Raw genomic sequence first — 20,657 nt, 5'->3', positions numbered from 1 at the left:
TTTAGCTCATGTAGCACATCAGCTATTGCTGTTAATTGTGCTGAAAAGAAGTCTAGCTTGAATAGGGGTCCATTACAACCACTGCTTCAGATGAGTAGCGGTCATGTGAGAAGACACCCAGGTGGCCGGGTTGTGCTGCTGCTCCTACCCTGGCTGCTGTCTTCCTCCGTGCTGCTGAAGTCGTCCTCGTAGTAGGTGTTGGAGTCGGTGGAGGCGCTGGCGTCGCTGCTTACGGAGCCTTTCCTCTGTCTCTGGAGCACACAAGCCTGGGCACCAGAAGAGAGCGAGGGAGAGAGAGAGAGCGAATGAGATAAAGAGAGAGAGAGAGAGAGAACCAAGAGTTTTACTCATTCAACAACAATGACATCATATTATCTTCCCAAACTTGTCATTTCCTAAAATAAATGTATTTACAGTCGCCCAGGGAGTCAGACAGTTCATAACACACACACACACACACACACACACACACACACACACACACACAATTCCCCTCAGCGTGGCCTGAAACAACCTGAGTGGACTTGACTTTAATGGACTCAGACTGTCCAACTTCCTATCTGTGTGCAGTGTTGACACATACCTTCTTGTAAGAGGTGGAGAGCAGAGTGAAGAGGAGGTTGGTGAGGGGCACGGAGTCGATGAGCCGCTGCACCCTCTGGATGGAGGTGCTCTGGGCCATGATGCTGAGCTCCGCTGGGGGGCCGTCGCTCGCCCAACCCTGTGACAGACACACACACACACACACAGCTATACGCTTCAGAAAGCTCTTTAAAACACAACTCTCTAAGCAAAGAAATTCTTTAAAACTTCTTTGTATTCAGCTATGTATAAGAATCCAAAGTTGAAATGTTTCCAATGTCCCTACTGAACATTAATTATTAAAGATTTACATTATTTCGAACTCAGCACAGCATAGACTAAAGTATAGTTGTTGAAAAGCCCAACATAACAGTTTTACACAGAACAGACACAAAGAGCAGAATTTTTGATAATGGGAGTAAGAAATAGCAGCTGGAATGACCTGTACCCTGTGTAGAGCCTCTACTTGCAGGTCCTGGAACAGGGAGGTGAGCAGCTTGATGGAGTGGTTGGCCAAGATGACTGAGAGGACTCCAAACCCTTGGTGCCTTCAAGACCGACAACATGAATGTAATTTAGTGAAGCTCTCTGGCCACATTAGTTACTATAACTACACTAAAGAGGTGTCAAAAAAATGAAAATAAATACTGGAGCTCTACCACAGCAAGTATTTCCCCCAACCATGTTCCTATGCGTCTGTACTAGCACACAACTGGTCTAACGAATCAAAGTCCTTAGTCAAAGTTACCAAATAAGTTTAAAAAATGACCTTGAGCCTGGAAGAACTAAACACACACAGCACATCTGCAAAATGACAACAAGGAATTCTAAATCGCAGAAAAGAACTCCGTACCCCTTCCCTGGACCCAGCTTGGGGGATCCTGCTCCGTCTTTGGTGCGTGTGGCGATATCTCGGACTCGCAGCGCCGCTAGCGGGTCCTTCTCTTTCCCTTTGTCTGCCAGCGCGGTGGGGCTCAGGTTGAGGATGAGGTACAGGCTGTTCAGCAGGCACCAGGCGCCCAGCAGCTGGAAGTTCTGGAAGTGCTGTGGGACAATAACGACAAACACGTGATTCCAGTCCTAAGCATTAGACTACCAGTGATTTAAGAGATATGCAGTGGTAGCATTGAGATGAGGGATTTATTCTGGGCTCACCTCTCCTCCTGCTCTGCGTGAGTTGCTGATGGCCTGACCGATCATGTCATAGATCTCCAGCTGTTTACGTACAAGTGCAAGAGAAAGCAACATGAGAAATCTGATAAAAAATGAACCTAAATAAAAACAAATCTTAAATCATCCAAACTACAATAGTAAATGTTGCTAGGACATGTATGTCTGTCTGGTTCACACAGCTCTAAATGGTTTAAGGGGTTTTGACTTACGCATTTCTGTACGATGGTGGCGGCGTCGTTTTCGTAGTCCTCCTCTTTGGAGCCGGTGGCACCAGTGGAGCGGAGCTGAAGGCCGCTGCCCACCTGCAGGATGGCCATGCAGGTGGCCACACTCACACCTGAGGGAGGGAGCCAGCTGTTATTACAGGAAGTGGACCATCCTGGGATCGCTTGTTATGAAACCAGGGCTGGGATCACAGGAGAAAGGAAGGAACAGTGCTGCCCCCGATGATAAACTACTGATTATTACTACAATTTCATACTGGAGGTATGAAACAAAACCTGTTGTGTCAGAAACGTACTTTATTCTAATTCAAAACAAACAATGTTCACTGTGGTACAGTTGGGAAATTAAAATGTACATTGATGCCAAGACAACCTTGGTCTCCTAGATACATGATTGGAATGAATGTGAGAGAGTCATGAGAAGCGTACCGGCGTAGAGGCAGCTGAGTGCTAGCACAGTCACGTCAAGTAGTCTCCCAGGAGTCAGAGGCTCCAGCACAGGCAGGGAGAGAGTATCCAAGGCCATGGTCACGTCAATCACCAGGGAGTGAAAGCTGAGGGGGACAAGAACATACAACTTTCAGCACTTGTATGTGCTCCCACATGAATCTCCAAAAAAGGAGCTGCATGGCAGGCTAGCCTTAGCCATCAAAGGTGACAAAAGTCCTTAATTTCCTTACAAAAATGAGTGTTCAAGCCACTAATCTCAAACAAACAAAAACACTCTAGCTGTTATTAGCTCTGCTTGTAAATTGCCCTGCTGGATTGGTTCTCAGCTATGACCTCACTAATCTCACTCACCCATTCCGAACGGCTGTGGCGTCGGCCACAGTGGCCGGCATGATGAAAAAAGAGTTGGCCGACACGGCATCCTGGAAGCGGTTGATGTAGCGCAAGAAGTAGGGCAGGTTGAGGCACACACGCAGCAGCTTCTCTGACCCGCCTGCCAACAAGGAACACACACACACACACACACACACACACACACACACTGAGCAAACATGGCCCTCTGACCAAACACTCAGGTGGGGAAACAGAGCTGGTCTGCATGCCTTGGGGCCCAGAAGAGGAAACCATTTCAGCCTTGCAGTGAAGTCCATGGGTACTCACCTAGCTCTTGTAAACTGGACACATTTTGGGAGATGAAGGCATTCTTCATTTTGGCCTGAGTTGCCTGGTCTGTCGTGGACTGCTCATCACACTCACTCTCAGCCTGCAAAGAGCACCATGCGATCAGTTTAGCTCACATTACAGACATGCAGGGCTTAGGGATGTGGGATTTGGTCACATTGCCAGCTCTAGTACTAGACAGGGAAAACAAACAAGTCTGAGTACTCGTAATCCGGGGGCAGGGATTGATCTTGCAACAAGTGTAGGTAAATCACCAGCAAATCTTTGGCTACGAATTTCGCAATTAGCTGTGTTGACCTCTCAACTCTTTTGGCATTGCGTGTAAGACTGTAATAAAATACATCGTTCGTGTCTGGCTAGCATCCTCCTGCAGCGTATCATCCGCACTGCTGAAAAGGTGATTGGCTGCAATCTGCCATCTCTACAGGACCTGTTTGCCTCTAGGACCCTGAGGCGGGCAGGTAAGATCGCAGCCGATCCCTCCCACCCGGGTCACAAACTCTTCGAGGTCCTCGACCTTACGTCACAAAAACAGCTTTTTCCCAACTGCAGCTGGCCTCATCAACAAGGTCCGGGATCCCCACCTGTCTTGGACTCTTGCCCCTCCCCCACCCCCCACACCCCAAGTCTGAGTTATGTTAACTCACATTTCACTCCTTTACATTGCACATTGCACACTCACTTTTGCACACCTGCAAAGCACTGGGCAGTTTACCTCTCACTTTACTTTTTTATATACACTCTTTTCTTATATATATAGATCTGTTTCCATACTGTGTTCTGTAGTACTTATGGCATGTGTAGTACTTAGAGTGTTTCTATGTTTTATGTTATGTGTAGTACTAATTGTGTGTGTGTCTATGTTTATGATTTTTTTTGTTTACTGTATGCACCCATGCACCAGAGCAAATTTCAGGTAGGCGGATACCTACTTGACAATAAATCTGTTTCTGATTCTGATTCCTTTTTGCTTGACATTTTGTGTTAAAATGTGAAGTGATGGCGCATTTGCACTAGTAGTAGAGTTATCTGAGAGCCTTGCGCTGTATAACTTGCAATGTACTGTATTTACAACTGTTTTCAATTTTGTCAAAGGGTTTCCACACTTCACTGCACGTTCTCCAAGCCATTGGTAGCTAGCTTGTGCTACAAAGTGATGTCTATGTTGTTTCTTCATTCTCTGCCCCCTAAACATATCCCAACTTGAATTTGTGGCATGAAGCGTTGCCAAGCTACGGATACGGTCACTAGGCAGCCAAGTTGAGTCAGAGAGGCTATTTGTGCACATTCATTTGTACACTCACCTGTCTTTATGTTACTTTGTACACTCCACTTAATCCATTTGCTCTACTTCCTCACTCGATAACAGTCAAATGTCACATTATAAAAATCCCTGCCTGCAATTCTGCTCTCTGACTCTGAATGAATGGACGGTTGATGTCCTACAATGCAATGGTTGAGGTATATAAACTATCATGTTGATCATGATCAGTCATTGCGTTCACTTGGGGGTACTTCATTACTCATGCCCATCTCTAGTTGCTGATTTCAAGGTGGGACAATACTGTGATTTCCAGTGTGGATTTTTTAAATGTCCTGTTTCATAGAAGCATTACCTCATTTAAATGTGTCACATAATGAAACGCAATTACAAGCAATGCACAACGATAATAATTGTAGCTTTAATTGTTTAAATCGTCAGGGTGTTTGTTTGTAAGCCTTCCAAACAACATATACCAATCACTGACCTGCATGTGCGGAGTGGGAGAGGCCAAGATGGTGATGTCTGGGTTGAATACTGAGGTCAGCTGATTGGAAAAGTTCATTTGCACTTCTTTGTGTCGCAGCTCTGGGTTCACTGGGGAGGGGATCTCCTTCTGGTCCTCCACTGTGATCGATCACACACACAGACACACAGACACACAGACACACAGACACACAGACACACAGACACACAGACACACAGACACAGAGAGAGAGAGAGAGCAGACAGAGTATCAGCTGAGCTCAGCTTATCCCCATTGCAGTGCTGAGAGCACCCATCTGGAAACGTGAGACTGCAATTCCCCCCCGACAGAGACAGAGGCAAACAAAGCTGCCTTTCTGCCAGCCTGGCACCGCTAAAGAGAAGAGAAACCACACAGGCTAATACACTCGGATAGGAAACGGCATTCTAAAGCCATTTAACGTGGGACAATCTTCTTGCCTAGCTACATTTTATTACACTAAAATTGTTAAATTGCAAAAAAGAAATGTAATTCAAATATAAACAGATTGGTACATAAATGGAGTCACATGATGAGCTTGATTGTAAAACAGACTGGCATTTCAGCATAGCCAATTCTGGGGCAGCTGACTCCATGTCACACACACACAGCCAATAATATTTGCATATTTTGCATAAAGGTCAGCAGCGCAACAACAGCAACACAGTTACATTTTACTTCCACACTCTACAACTTTGCTTTAGCCCCACTGTGGCAGACCTCTGTCTTCCTCTGCACACATGAGATTGAAGCGGGTACGTGATCTGGACTTTGAGCAACTAACTGCATGAGAAGCTGGTGGATAAATGACCGCGGATCCAGACCAGACCTGCATGCACAGGATTCCCTCTCAGATCAAATGGGTGAGTTGACTAAAGGTTCCTGGACTGAATGCTTATAACAAACAAATGAACAGATATTGTAGTCTATTTCAGTATGGATAGGTCACACTTTTGAAAGACTGACAAAAACACTTCCTGTGTTCAGCTGCTCATGTAAAATGACATTCAATCACTCCTTCTCTCTCTCATCTCAGCAGGCAATGTACCAACATCTCCTGCCACCCCAGCCTGCTGCTCCTGACATTACTTTAGCTCTCCTCTTTGCCAACCCCAGGAGCATCCGCTGTCTTTTGTCAAGTTTGAAGCCTGGGGAAACCCGACGCCAATCTCACTCCAACAGCAGATCTCCAGTTTTGGCCTTAACCACCACAAGCTGTATGGCAGCCAAGCAAGATCTAGGAGCTCATTACCACCGTGTGATAACACACACTCCAGCCTTCTCTGGCATCCCTTCCCTTTCTATTTTCACCTCCATGATCAATGAGAAGAGTGTACAGTGAGAAATAAGTGGGAAGTGGAGCCTCATTTGGTTTATTTTCTCCAGAAGTATGGGTAAGTGTGGAGTTGTTCCACTCACAATGTCAAACTAACATATCTGATCCCTGCCCTACTGTGATTGTGGAAAATACTGCCGAAACAGAACAAGTAGAGCAGTCATTTAATAATCAGGTCACACAATCACTTGAGACTACTGAAGCATATTCCTCTGTGCCACAACTGTGCCCTGACTGCAAATCCGCCATGCTCCAGTTTGACATTGACTGGCAGGTAATATCACTGGGATCTACCTCAGAGGCATAGGACAGGTTGTCACTTAAACAGGCAAACAAAAGCCCAGTCCAAACTTGGTTTGATCACAGTTAAATGTCAGATGTTTGCATAAAGGTCTCAAGGTAATAGCAGGCATCAGCAGTTTACTGTTCCAAGTTTCTGCATGCATCCAGAGAAGAGAGGCACCGGCACAGCCAACTCCCACGTCAACCCAAACACTCACCGTCTGAGAGCGTCTTCACTGTCTGAGGGAGTTTGGCAGACTTCATCATAGCGGTGAAGGTGATGATCTCTGTTCGATCCAGACGACTGCAGCCTGTGCAGAGGCCCTTTATTAACAAGATCAGGTGCTTCTGCAGGGGCAAAGACAAAACAGGGAAAACGAGTTATTCACAGTGTACAGTAATAAATACAGTGCCTGGACTGGACGTATAAATACAGCATTGAGTAAACGTCAATGTTATTTGGACATTGCTTTTCTAATTGCAGTTCGAACTGCTACATGGGTTTGACTGCTGGAAAGGGAGCCACGCACCTGTGAAACTGCACATGCTTCATCTGGGTTTTCCAGCCGCAGCAGAGAGAATTCAATCAATACTTTACAGGCGGCTGCTACCGACAGCAACTGATTTCTAGGGACTGGAGGCAAGACGAGAAACAAATGAGAAATGACATGGTATCACATGTATATACATACATTTAATTATTCATTGAATTGAAATATTTCACATTTGCTTAAACATTCCCACTCTTGAGCGGAATATAAATTCATAATATAGTTGATGATGATGTGTTTTAAGTTCTCTCTTACAAATTCTGGCAGTTTCTCCATGTGTTTAGGTCACACAATGGCAAAGAAAGTCCACTTACAATAACCAAATAATAGCCTTTTCAATGACCAAGCAAGAAATTATTATTACTTAAAAAAGTACAAGCCACATAATCACAAACACAACAGAGGAGGCAACAGGATACATACTTTGTCCACATACTGTGGTGATGTAATGTGCTGAGAGTGCCACAAATGATGAGTAGAACGGCTCATATTGTTTGTCATGGTGTAGAATCTCTGATTCACTGCAAGAAATACGTTAAAATAACTTTAACAAATGTAATCAGTGTCATCAGAAAAAAAAAATAAGGCTGCATACCGCCACTGCTCAAGGTACTATGCACTGGGCAATGTAGACAGAACAGAAATATGAAAAACAACATAACTATGGAGTTGCATGATAGCTATTTCTTTAGCAAGCAAATTTGTAAGAAGACAGCCTAATATTGTTCTGAATACAAAATAGTCCTGAAAGTGCAATAGCTGTCATGGCCCGCAAGTGTTATTAACGTCAAATTAAGTCCTGGTACTGAAATACTTCCATGGGTTGCTTAGGCATGCTTGCATAGCAATGAACTACGGCTGGTTTGTTATAGAAATGCTGTTAGCAACGCCACAAACACCACAAAGCTAGACTGTAAACTCGTTGAGTGCGAACAAGCGACGCACACAACTAGACATCACTTAGAAGCTAGCTGCGGTTCATAACTCCACTGACATCTTCAATGCCAATCATATAGGAAAAACGAATTTGCTCCACGGTGACAACACACGTCGACAGATGATTTTGCCTACTTCAGTCAACCATACCACATTTTAATTAGAAGCGATAACAAGCTCAACACCTTGGGGGAAGGCAAATGCTTTCGTTTTCACGAAATGGAAACTGACAAGCCAACAACCCCTCCTTGCACCATTTCTTGTCACTCCCAAACAGATTGCTAGCTAGCTTGTAATAGCTAGACACCTAGCTAGCCCTCTCAGTAACGTTAGCTAGCTATTTACATTTCTGCCAGCTATGTTGATGGACAGCTAGCTAGCTAGTTAGTTAGTTACTGATTTGGAAATCTTTCTTCATGGTTTGACAGCAGCCAGCGGGTGAATATTTCCTACCTGTTGGCAATGCTAAGCCTTTAATGGTTTAAGTGTGTATTCATAGACTCAGTAGACTAGTGCACGATCCTAAATTCGGCCTGATGATGAAGCAGATTCTCATGTAGCAACCGTGCTAGTTAGATCGCTATGGACAAGCTATCAAAACGATAGCCAAAAGCTACCAGGTTGCTAAATAGCATAGCTAGCTAACTCACAGTCAAAATTCTTTCAGTTTCCTTTGACGCCAAGCTTATTTTATATCAAGACATGGCAATATCTGACCTGTTAATGATCGATCCTATAAGCTGAGGTAGCTCTTTCGTTTCAAATGCTGTGTATGACGCTGATAAAAGCGGTCGTACAGCTGCGGTCCACTCAGGTTCTCCATCTCCTCCACTCGACGCCATCTTGAGATTCTCTATTAGAAAATCCAAGGGAGGAAATGAGGTTAATCACTACACGCAAAACAACAGGAAGTGTCGTCATTAAAATAAGTTTACACTTGTGAAAAGATGAAATAAGAAATGACGTTTAATAATGACGTCGTCTTCTAGTTTTCCCCAAACTAAAGTTCCTTCTATTTCTCATTCAGTTCTTCTTCAGCCATCTCAAAAGCATCACTTATACCACTATACATGCTTTTGAAGTAATTCAGTTCACACCAGCATCTTTAGTTCAATCTTCAGTGGGCTACAGATGTCACTGTTAGTTGAGAATATCAGAATCAGAAATCAGAAATGTTTTTATCGCCAAATAGGTCTACACCTACCAGCAATTTTCTATGGAAAATTGGTGCAAACAGGGGCGGAAAAAAGTGGCCCAGGAGTTATTGCCAGACCGGCCCCCTTAATACACAACGCACTGCCCCTTCAATACACAGCGCGTTCAAGTTCAAGTTCAAGGTCAAGTTCAAGTTCAAGTGTTTTTATTTGTCACATACAATAAATTGAAGTGAAATGTCATAGGGTATATGCTCCACACTGTGCAAAAATAAATCAAATATAAAATTAATTAATTCATTTATGAAGATAAAATTAAAAATGTAAATTAAATTAAATTTAAAAATAACTCTAATAAAAATAAGGTGTTGAATTAAAAATTTGAATTTAAGTGTCTCACTGCCTGTGGATAAAAACTTCTCTTAAGTCTCTCAGTCCTTGAGTGTAGGCTTCGTAGGTGTCTACCCGACGGCAACAGGGTGAAGAGGCTGGCATTGGGGTGTGTGTCATCCCTCCTGATACTTTTTGCCCTCGACTCCACCCTCTTGTGATAGATGTCATTCACGTTGGGTAGGGACGCTCTGATAGTGCTCTCATAGTGCTCTCAGCTGAGCGCACCACCCTCTGTAGGTTGGCCTGGTCTTGAGCGGTACAGCTTCCGTACCAGACGGAGATGCATCCTGTGAGGACGCTCTCCACAGCTGCCCATATATCAGAAAAATACCCATACACTTAACATTATTTTGGATGATAACAAAGAAATTACATCATATAAGTTTGTTTTATAACAATTGAATCTACCAATTTACCTGGATGAACACATGGAATAAAATGATACTATTGTAACACTCCAAGGTAGGTATAGTTTGCTGAATATTCTTAACTCTGGGCTAGTATCAGATGGTGATACGTTAAACTGTATAAGCTTTACACACCATAAGATGTTTTTGTTTTGCTTCTCTTTTGCAGATGTGCACCCTTGTAAAAGATGAGGCAAGGTGGATGTTCACTCTGAAGTGGTATTATCACACAATGCTAAATGAATGCCTTTACTTCTGGAATGGCAGTTGTGATGGCAATGGAAACAGTTTGCAGACTGCAAGACTCGCTGTATGAGAACACATTAAATGCATGCAAGGATGGGAATCTTTTGGATTGGAAACCCAAAGATGGCCTTATTCCACTATTTGGTGTGGGTTAGGTGTTGGTTTATAGTGCCTAACAATCATTCCAGGACAGTCCAGGATCAGATTTAGTTTCATCTACATTATGTACTAATGTACTGTAGACACAGTATTTAAACAAAGGTGAGACACATTTAATCAATGTAGTTACTCTGGTGCAGGATATAGGCCTATAGAATGTTAATGCTATTGTTAAGTAAGGGCAAATTCATTTCAATTCAGAGTCCAATACATTATTTAGCAAGGATAAGAACACCCCATCTAGAGGTTCATGGGTAGCGTCCCCTGTTAGCAGTTTGGTAGATGCCACATCTTTGAGGCAGACATTTTTGAGAAGTGCCAAATTAAATTGATTTGTTTTTCTCACACTGATTAATTGTGCGGTAAAACATCTGAAGGTAAAGTAGTGGTGTTGCTGATTTATTTCCTCAATCATCAAAATCCTGCAATCGTCCTTGGAGGGGAAGTGACCTCAGAATTGGTCTGACTCGCTGTTGAACACCAAAATCAGGTTTTCGTTTTCATTGGTTTTAAAATTAGAAAACATACTCGAGGATAACCCGCCAATTTCTACGATCTGGAGTGGAAAAGAGCAAAGAATGAAAGCTAAATCAAGAAAGAATGTCAATTTACTGTTCTCCAATTGTTTTGATGGAAAGCTGCTGTTTTCAAAGACAGCTATCGTTCTATGTTGTTACTCCTGTTGACAATCTGCAGGCAATTCTGAGGTCACTTCCCCTCCAAGGACGATTGCAGGATTTTGATGATTTATGGAAGTGCAAAGCGAATTCATAGCATTGATTCACTGTTTTATCTGCCTTTTGTTACAGTATTTCATAAATGAGTCGAAATGTTTGTAATACTCTGTCAGTATGGTTTTAAATTCCCCCGTAATATTAAGCACGTAGGCCAAAGAGCCCTGCTCAGTCAATTCTCCCTGAATAAACAATACGTACGTCCGTGGTTTGCGCTGATTTTAGAACAGGTAAGGGGGTTTTGGTACTTTCCACAGAGGCATGGATTTTGGTGACATTTTCTTCTCTGAAAAAACAAAGGCGTTCTTCGTAAACGTCAGTGGGCGTTAACCGGTCAGCTGTAGAATCATCTCGGTTATGGATATAACCTCGGTTCCCTGAGTTAGGGACCAGATGTGATTGACGGGAAATGACCTGTTCATTGACCAATCGAAGTACTTTCTATTCACGCCGGAAGGCCGAATTGCGGCAAATCACCACCCTGAGCCCGCCCCCTCAGGAGTCTATATATTGCTGGTGAATATGCCGCACTGTCTCTGAAGACTCTGAGCCTTCGAGCCTCCAGAAAAACACACGCACTGTGCACGCAACCATATCACATCTGGTCCCTAACTCAGGGAACCGAGGTTATATCCATAACCGAGATGTTCCCTATCGCAGTGGGACTGCGATGTGATTGACGGGACCGTGTCTAATCCCGCGTGCAACAGTGACGGCCAAATATGTAAACACACGCCAACTCAGTCGCCTCGCCCTCATAGAGGTTCATGTGGCGGCGGCAGTGTGCTTATAACGGGGAAGGATTCAATATAAGAGAAAACGGGACCACTGATCCCATGCTTATGAATACTTACACCCATCTGTGCCATCCGCCTTTAATCCATAAAGGGAGACGGCCACGCAGATAGTAACATTGCATGTTGCATATGATCACAGATCATTCGCCTGCAACACGCTCTGCAGGAAACCAGGCTCCGCCACATCCAACATGTAGTAATTAATAAAGGTGTGGCGAGAGCTCCAGCTCGCAGCTTTGCAAATGTCATCCACTGACATGCCCTTAAATAGGGCCCAGGATGACGAAACCCCACGAGTAGAATGCGCACGAAGCTTCTCCGGGGGTTCCAACGACAAACTTGTATATGACAAAGTGACAGCCTCCACCAGCCACCGGGAGAGGCTCGACTTTGCCAGGGGTTTGCCTTTGGCGCTTGCACCAAAGCATACGAATAACTGATCCGATTACCTGAATGAACCCGTGCGCTCTACATAAATACGCAGAGCGCGCACCGGGCAGAGTTTGTGCAAGCGCTCCTCCTCCGCTGACGCGAAAGGAGGGGGCGAGAATACGGCCAACTCAATGACCTGGTTACGAAACGGAGTCGTCACTACCTTGGGTGTGTATGCTGCGTTAGGGCGCAATACTACCCTGTCCCCGGCAATCGAAAACTGAATGCACGACGGGCTGACCGACAGAGCTTGCATGTCACCAACGCGCTTCGCAGACACCAGTGCCAGGAGCAGCGCAGTCTTCCAAGACGCAAACTTCAAGTCCTCCATTTCTAGAGGCTCGAACGGAGGACCCGCAACACCACTAGCAAATCCCAAGAGGGCAATAGGTGCCTGACAGGCACTCTAAGTCGCCTTATGCCAGCCATAAAGCGTGAAGCCAATGGATGACTACCCGGAGATTTGCCGTTAATGCCAATATGGCAGGCGGAAATGGCTGCTAAATACACTTTGATAGTAGAAGCAGCTTTGCCATCATCAAACAATTGTTGCAAAAATTCTAAGATGATGCCCAAGGCGCACTCGATAGGGTCATGCTGGCGCGCAGCGCACCATCGCTCGAACATGCGCCACTTGAGCGTATACAGAGATCGGGTAGACGACACCCGAGCGCTCTGTATAGTATTCACCACAGAATCTGACAGGCCTGACGCTAAGAGCCTGTTCCTCTCAGGAGCCAGGCCCTGAGCTGCCACAGCTCTGGCCTGGGGTGCCACACCGTCCCGTGGGCCTGTGAGAGGAGATCCCTGCGCAGAGGGAGCTCCCACGGAGGCTGCACTGACAGTCTGATAAGATCCGTCAACCATGGCTGATTGAGCCAATGTGGCGCCACTAATATCAACTCCAAGCCCTCCTCCTTCACTCTGCAGATTACTTGACGTAGCAGAGGAATCGGAGGGAATGCGTAAAGACGCATGTTGGGCCATTGCTGGCTCAGCGCGTCTACGCCTAACGGAGGGTTGTCGCCCCCCAGCGAAAACCACAGAGGGCAGCGGGTGTTCTCTCTGTTCGCAAACAGATCCACCTGCGCCCTGTAAAACCAAAGCCAAATCTGGTCGATCACCTGACGGTGAAGGCACCAGTCTGCAGCTTGAGGGTTGCTCCTCGACAGAAGGTCGGCTCCGTAATTGAGACGGCCTGGAATATGCACTGCCCTGAGAGAGCGAATGCGCTTCGCTGCCCACAGGAGCAGTCGGCTCGCCCAATGATAAAGCGCAGGAGAGCGTACCCCTCCTTGACGATTTATGTATGCCATGGTGGACACGTTGTCTGTTCTGACGAGAACGTGACGCCCGCCCACAATGTGAATGAAGTGACGAAGCGCTAGAAACACCGCTTCGCAGTTCCAACACATTTATATGTGACGTGGCTTGCGTTGATGACCAGAGCCCGTTCACCGAATATCCTTCGCATATCGCACCCCAGCCTGTAGTGGAGGCGTCTGTGGTGACGATAACGCGGCTCACCACTGCACCGAGCGGAGCCGCTTCCGCGAGGAAATGCGGGGATCGCCATACAGTCAAGGCCTGCCAGCATCTGCGATCCACCGTGATCAAGCGAAACTTGTCTCTGGCGGAGTCGAGTTTCAATGACAGATACCATGCCTGAAATGGACGCGCATGGAGCATCCCGAGGGGGCGTGCCACTGCTGCGGCTGCCATCAAACCCAAGAGCTTCTGACAGCGAAGGGAGGAAACCTTCCTCCCTAGTCTGAACATCTGCACGCAGTCTCTGATAGCCTCTTTTCGTGCTGGCGACAGACACAATGTCATTGCCACAGAGTTTACTATCATGCCCAGGAAAGGCACCGCCTGCTGAGGACGCAGTGAGCTTTTCTCTTTGTTCAGAACAAATCCGAGGCGATACAGGTGTGCCACCACGAGATGGCACTCTCGCACCGCCTCCGCTTCTGAGCGAGAAGCGAGAAGCCAATCGTCCAGGTAGTTGAATAAGCGAATGCCTATTTTTCTCAATGGAGCGATGGCAGCCTCTACGCACTTCGTGACTACTCTCGGAGCTAGGGAGAGACCAAATGGAAGTGCGTGGAACTGGTATGCTACCCTGCCGAATGCGAATCTTAGATACCTGCGGTGTCTGGGATGAATCGGAACATGGAAGTAAGCATCTTTGAGATCTGACGTGATCAGCCAATCGTTCGGCTTTATGAACTGAATCAGCCGGCGTGGAGTTAACATTTTGAACTTCAGCGGCATGAGAGACTTGTTCAGTATACATAGATCTAATATAGGGCGATAATTCCCGTCCTTTTTGGGTGCATCGCGGGAGGGGAAAAGCAAGCTTGTCTTGTGTCTGCGCCTAAAGGGACAGTGTCGAGAACACGGGAATGTTGTGCTTGTGGGAACAATTTCGGCGTGCTGGACATGGGGTTTACATGAGCGCATCTGGCGATCTTCCCAGGTGGTGGTGGGCACACCACCTCCCCCCCCTTTCGTTTCAGGGGGCGATTAACATCAGTAAACCTGCGGTCTCCCTCGCCCTCTCGTACCACATCGTGTGGGTTTGTGCGTGGCCCCGGAGCTTGTCTGTGCCGCTGGCTGCTGCTGTTGTTGCTGCCGTGGCTTAGCAGGCTGAGCCAAGCTCCGTGAGGATAACGTTGGAGCAGCGCCGCCATGTTCGTAGAACAGGCGGACTGCCCCGCAGCTAAGTAAGCCTTCTCGGCCAGAACCACCAGGTGTCGAGCGCTCTTGGTGGGTAGCACGGGAATCTGGCCGAGCCTCATCGTGGGGGATGCAGGGGAGAGATACCCTGCCACGGTGTTCTCCACCGGCGGAAAGGAGAGGTAGCCCTTCTCTTTCGCTCGGTCAACGCGGAGGTACTCCGCGAACCCCGGGACCGGAGCGCGCCCTGAGTACGGCGCAGCCCATGAGGTCTCCAGCTCCTCGTGTACCTCCTCGAAGAAGGGGATATCTTAGGAAGCTGGCCGGGGTGGGTCACCGTAGTACTCTCCGTCCAACAATGCAGAACGCACGTTAGGCGGAGGGGGGAGGGGGAGACCAAGCCGGCTCGCCGCCCTCACCGCTACTTCGTGTAGCTGGTGACCCAGGTTCCGGGAGAGTGCTGCGGGCTTCGTAGCCCTCGGCGCGTCACCCATCACCATGTCTGTCTCCTTGTCCGAGTCGACCTCGAACGAGTCATCGAGCAGACTCTCTCCTCCGGCGTCGACGTCCAACTCGTCGAGCTGGGCGTCGAGCTCAGATAGCGGCTCGGCGGCCTCTGCAGTCACCGCGACTGGGGCCACTGAGCGCGCTGGCGAAGAGCAGGGGACCCAGCGGCTTCCAGGGCGAGAGGAGCCTCGCCCGTCCGGGGACACCACCCCGGAAAGCACAGGCTTCACTCCCGGATGCATGCTCTCTCTCTCCCACAGAGAGAGGCACTTTGTGACTCGTGCCGTCGTCATGGTGGCACAGAGCGCACATGCAGGAGGGATTTCTCCGGACAACGCAGCCTCAGCGTGCGCTCTGCCTAGGCACAGCGTACAGCTGCGATGCCGGTCACCCTTGTCCTTGGGATGGCCACAATCCACATAGAGACAGGACATCCTGAATATGTAAAAGAGACACAATTAGCAAGAGCTAGTCAACGTAGCACGTTTTTAAGCAACAGTGAACTAGCAAGTCGAGGACGAGCGAGGACACCAGCCGGACTGCAATCTTGCTTAAGCATAAAATATCCTTGCAGCACTCAGAGCTAGTAAGGAATAATTCAACTCACCAACTCGAAAGAGTAAAAATAAGCACACAAAGAGAAAGGATACGCAAGCGTGATAGTTGGTCTTTGTCGATAGATCCGTAAGCTCGAAGGCGAAGGTCGTAAAAGAGACAGCGCGGCGTATTCACCAGCAATATATAGACTCCTGAGGGGGCGGGCTCAGGGTGGTGATTTGCCGCAATTCGGCCTTCCGGCGTGAATAGAAAGTACTTTGATTGGTCAATGAACAGGTCATTTCCCGTCAATCACATCGCAGTCCCACTGCAATAGGGAAACCATAGAGATGACATCTATTGTTACCTGGCTATGTTAGAATTTTTGCATTATGTCGTCACTCTAAAACGTCAGTGAGTAAGTTTAGTTTACTCTGGAGCAACCTGCTGTCCAGACAACTTGTTTAATTTTCATTAGAAATGAATGTATTTCCAGATTTAAATATTGATCGGACATACCAACTTTTACACTAAACGTTTCGTTTTAGCACTCTTCCAGAGTGGTTATACTCAGGATGGACCAATTGGCTGGAAGTAAGTTAAAATACATATTTTTATTTTAAAAAAAAGCTAGTTCTATTCATTTTAAAATTGTATTGAAACCCTCTAGAACTAGGTTGACCATTAGCCATTATCTTCTATGTGTACATGTGTTATCCTACAATTAATCATATTTTTTGCTTTCAGGTGAGCCACATGGCAAACTTCCACTTAAGCCACCCTTATGGGGAAGCACTGGAGATGCCAATAGCAAGAACCAGTCTACAGCACAGAAGGTAAGAATATTAAACAAGTACCAATAAAAAGGGCTAAAACCTAGGGATATGAGATCAAATATTATGCTTGAATCTACTACCTCTTCCCTAGATTTACCATGAATTAGTTGATGATGAGATGCTAAAGGAGTTAAACACATTGACAGAACAGAACCGAACAAGAGCAGAATCTTAAGGCAATATTATATACCAATGTATATACCACAAAGTGTTCCTGTTCCTCCAGTTTGATGTATTTACTGTGATATTAGGAGTTTCACACAATAACATAATGAAAAGTAGGCTATTAAAAGTGAGTTTTGTGAAGCTTTTTTTGAAAATAGCCTACCAGCAGTCGAGTTTTTTGATAATTAGGTCAAATTTGTAGAAGGATGAGATGCTATAAACTCTGCATGACCCCAGGAATCTGTGTGTGTGTGTGTGTGTGTGGGGGTAACCCATGTGTCAGTAGATACAAGCGTCAACGTTTGACTGTGGTTTGTTGTTCTTGTTGGTGGACTGATGTTTGAGGCCCAAAAACTGTGAAAGAATTTAATTTACTGTTCACAATTAGTGTCTCAATTAACATAAGAAAGGGTGCAAACTACCTAACCACCTTACATGGCAGAGGTAGGTCTATAGTAAGAAGAAAAAGTATTATTGCCATAACCTTTAGTGATTGGCCCATAACGATGATAATAAGAAAACACTGATACCAATGTTGGCCATTATACCAAAGGGTGCTAAGCCACTCATATTGGGAAAAGGACCCATCCGAGAGATTGAAATGCAATTAGATAGATTTTAAATGGCCTTTAAAGCCATTCAAAATCAAGATTTTTATATAAAAAAGATTTTAATATCAAGTATTTTTCTACATAACACATGCCAAAACAGGAAAGGGAACATGATGTTTGTGGCATAGAATTTGAGCAGATGACACCGGGACTTCTGGAGCAGCATAGCCCAGTTTATAAAGTTTCACAGAACACTCCAAAATGCGTGTTCTTGTGTGTTCATGTGGCATTACAGAAAAGCATGTTGCCTAACCTCCACAACCTTTCTCCTCAGGGAAATGAAGTCGCTATTGGCTCTTATACCAGTTATGAAGATGACCTATTGCACTCGACCATGCTGCAGAATGTGCTAGCTATTGATGAGTCGCAAGCCCTCCATTTGAGCGATATACTCCAGCTGCAAGAAAAAGCTCAGAGGAGGATTACAGAGGCCCAACTCTGTCAGCTCGCCAGGAAGAAAAGGTTGGTGGTTTATTTATCAATATTATATATGAGCTAATATGTATGTATGTATGTATTACTGCTGTAGGTAAAAAAATAAATAGGCTAACAAATGAATTGCAAAATTTGCCTTGAGGATTCGCAATTAATCACCTTTTTTTCTTCATCAAACTGAAGCTTGTAATAATGGATATTTAAAATCACAGAATAAAGGGAGAACCAGGTTTTGTTTCTCTCTTTTTGGGTCCAGAGTGTTTACTTTTTTGTGGTTGCCGGTTATAGCTTTCTTACTTAATACTGGACCGAATTCAATCGTTTTTGGTGTAACACCCCAACCATCAAGAATTGGTTTACAGGGGGGTGAGGGGGATAGAATGCTATGCACCACTGTGCGGCATTTGTAGTTCTACGTGGTCCTGCTGGTAACTGTTCCCCCCTTCACTGGCAGATATCTTAAGGAAAGTGGAGCAGATGAAGGAGTCATCCAAATGCAGATGGTTCACCTCACACTCGAGTTCAAGAAGAACCAGGTGCACCTTGGATATCTAAATCAAATCATGTGAACTACAATTGTAAAGATTGTCATTGTAAATGACTGATAATGTTTGAAAGATGATATTGTAAAGATACTTCTGTCTCTATATGTGAACTACTAGTATGGAGCTGATGGAAATTCTGTCTTTGTCATGGAAATGTTTTTTTTATTGAGATATTGATTGTGAATCTGTTTTATCTTTAGAATTTATTTCAAAGCTATCAAAAATTCCTTCAGTCAGCCACAAATAATAAACAATGGCTCATCCAGTTGGTTCAGCGCATAGAGAGGACTATGGGCTCTGCATCCTGCCTGCAGGAGGAAATAAAATATCAGGGAGAGGTGATGTTTTTTTCAGAAACCAGCCAACACTGCTGCTCTAATTACCTGTAAAATCCTTGTAAATGTATGTTCTACCTAAAACTCTCTTTCAGGAGGCAGCTTCGTGTAGCCCTCTTATTCTGGTTTCACAATTGAATGAGCCTAAAGATGATACTGAGAGGTACTGTTACTCTTTTTGTACTTTGTAAATCTTGCATAAGCCTGTTACACAAAACACATAGCTCTCTCTTAAGTTATCATTTATAAGATTGCCATGATTGCCTGGACCCCCTCAGAGCAAGCACAATGGCAACAAGGGCAAGGAAAATTTTATTAAGAAGGAACCTTAAGCAGAACAACGGCACATAAGGGGGGGACCCATCTGCTTGAGGTCAGGCTGAAAGAGATAAGAAGGGGGGGGGGGGCAGAAGGGGAAGGGAAACAATAAGAGGTAGCTCTAAGCTATAACATATAAGCATCTCTTTGTGGTGGTCGGCAAACAGAAGTATAGTCATGGCATTTGAATACATATTTTTGTCATAGGAATGTTTTCACTGGAGGGCAGTGGCACAGAAAGGTGCACAAACATCAATGGTGATCATGTCACAAGATACAGAGATTCTGCTGTGCAGGTTTGTGAGGTTAATGTACCATTTCTAGATTGCTTTAAAATAGGTAAAAACTATTTTTTTTAAATGTTGGTGCGTCCTGGCAGCCACATATAATTTAAGTACTGTATTACTTTTCAATTTGACCCATTCATTCTCTCTTCATCAGACTGATCAGGACATCAAACAATATGCCGAAGAAAAAGTTGAAGGGAAGGAGGCAAATGTGTCCCTTCTGCCTTCACCTGATACCCAACTGCTCCTTCTGCCTTCACCTGATACCCAACTGCTCCTTCTGCCTTCACCTGATACCCAACTGCTCCTTCTGCCTTCACCTGATACCCAACTGCCCCTAGAAGCCATACTGGTGAGTATGCACTTTGCATAGCTGTATTTTTTGTGCAAAGCACTTCATGGTCATGGCTGGTAAATCATCTTCTAAGAGAGATATGTCATGGTGATGCTGATGTTTTGCCTGTGCTTGTGAGGTGCCTCTATATCATCGTATTATTCACAGATTGTTTTCTCTCTTCATAGCCAACCCATCCTCAGAATACAGGCGATGGCACTTCTGATGAAAGTGAATATGTGCTTGAGCATCTTGATAGTGTTGGTAATGGCACCAAAGTTGAGATGATGGATGAAAGGGCACGGCTTTCAAATGAAGCTCTACCACATTCAGCAGCTATACTGGTAGGAATATTTTATCTAAAGCCATCTGTCAGTACAGAATTCATTGTCCCTTATGGAGTCCAGTCGCGCCTGTATTAGGTGATATTATATATTTCTATACTATAAAAGTAAATTATGTAAATAGAGCCCCCATGGAGACATTCGAAATTAGAACTCAAAGCATACAATTATACATTGAATTATTCACAGTCCTCAATAAACATGGAGGGTGTTTTTCTGCATTCACATCTAAAATAAACAGATGGCTTTACTTGGTGCATTGTACATCTTGTACAATCTGGCGTTCCACCAAGAGCATGCAGGCAGCAACACTTTGGATGAAACTAAAGATGTTCTTCAGCACCCTAAGATGAATGTGAGCGCCAACAAATGTGCACTGATGGAGGCGGCTGTGTCCACAGTGCTCTCAACTGATGCCAAC

At 45.3% G+C, this 20,657-nt stretch overlaps 1 protein-coding gene across 7 annotated transcripts in view; it reads right to left on the bottom strand.

Annotated features, from left to right (window-relative positions):
- The window catches only part of ubr4 (ubiquitin protein ligase E3 component n-recognin 4), a gene marked incomplete at its 5' end in the record, with an annotated part of 51,689 nt that extends 42,866 nt beyond the window's left edge, over positions 1–8,823 (bottom strand). For 6 of the 7 annotated variants that reach the window (XM_080854171.1, XM_080854168.1, XM_080854169.1 and 3 more), the window contains 14 exons: positions 149–266; positions 584–721; positions 1,031–1,130; positions 1,436–1,626; positions 1,738–1,797; positions 1,965–2,092; positions 2,409–2,533; positions 2,781–2,922; positions 3,090–3,192; positions 4,859–4,998; positions 6,713–6,842; positions 7,025–7,128; positions 7,469–7,566; positions 8,699–8,823. In XM_080854171.1, coding sequence (XP_080710297.1) covers positions 149–266; positions 584–721; positions 1,031–1,130; positions 1,436–1,626; positions 1,738–1,797; positions 1,965–2,092; positions 2,409–2,533; positions 2,781–2,922; positions 3,090–3,192; positions 4,859–4,998; positions 6,713–6,842; positions 7,025–7,128; positions 7,469–7,566; positions 8,699–8,823 — 1,702 coding nt within the window. Of the gene's footprint in view, positions 1–148; positions 267–583; positions 722–1,024; positions 1,131–1,435; positions 1,627–1,737; positions 1,798–1,964; positions 2,093–2,408; positions 2,534–2,780; positions 2,923–3,089; positions 3,193–4,858; positions 4,999–6,712; positions 6,843–7,024; positions 7,129–7,468; positions 7,567–8,698 lie in introns of all 7 variants that reach the window. The other variant, XM_080854167.1, reaches the window with a different exon arrangement.
- Between the last annotated feature and the right edge of the window lie 11,834 nt (positions 8,824–20,657).

The sequence above is a fragment of the Sprattus sprattus genome, assembly GCF_963457725.1.
Source record: "Sprattus sprattus genome assembly, chromosome: 16".
Taxonomy (NCBI): Eukaryota; Metazoa; Chordata; class Actinopteri; order Clupeiformes; family Clupeidae; genus Sprattus; species Sprattus sprattus.
The sequence above is the reverse complement of the archived record's forward strand: the minus strand, read 5'-3'. Positions and strand labels throughout refer to the sequence as shown.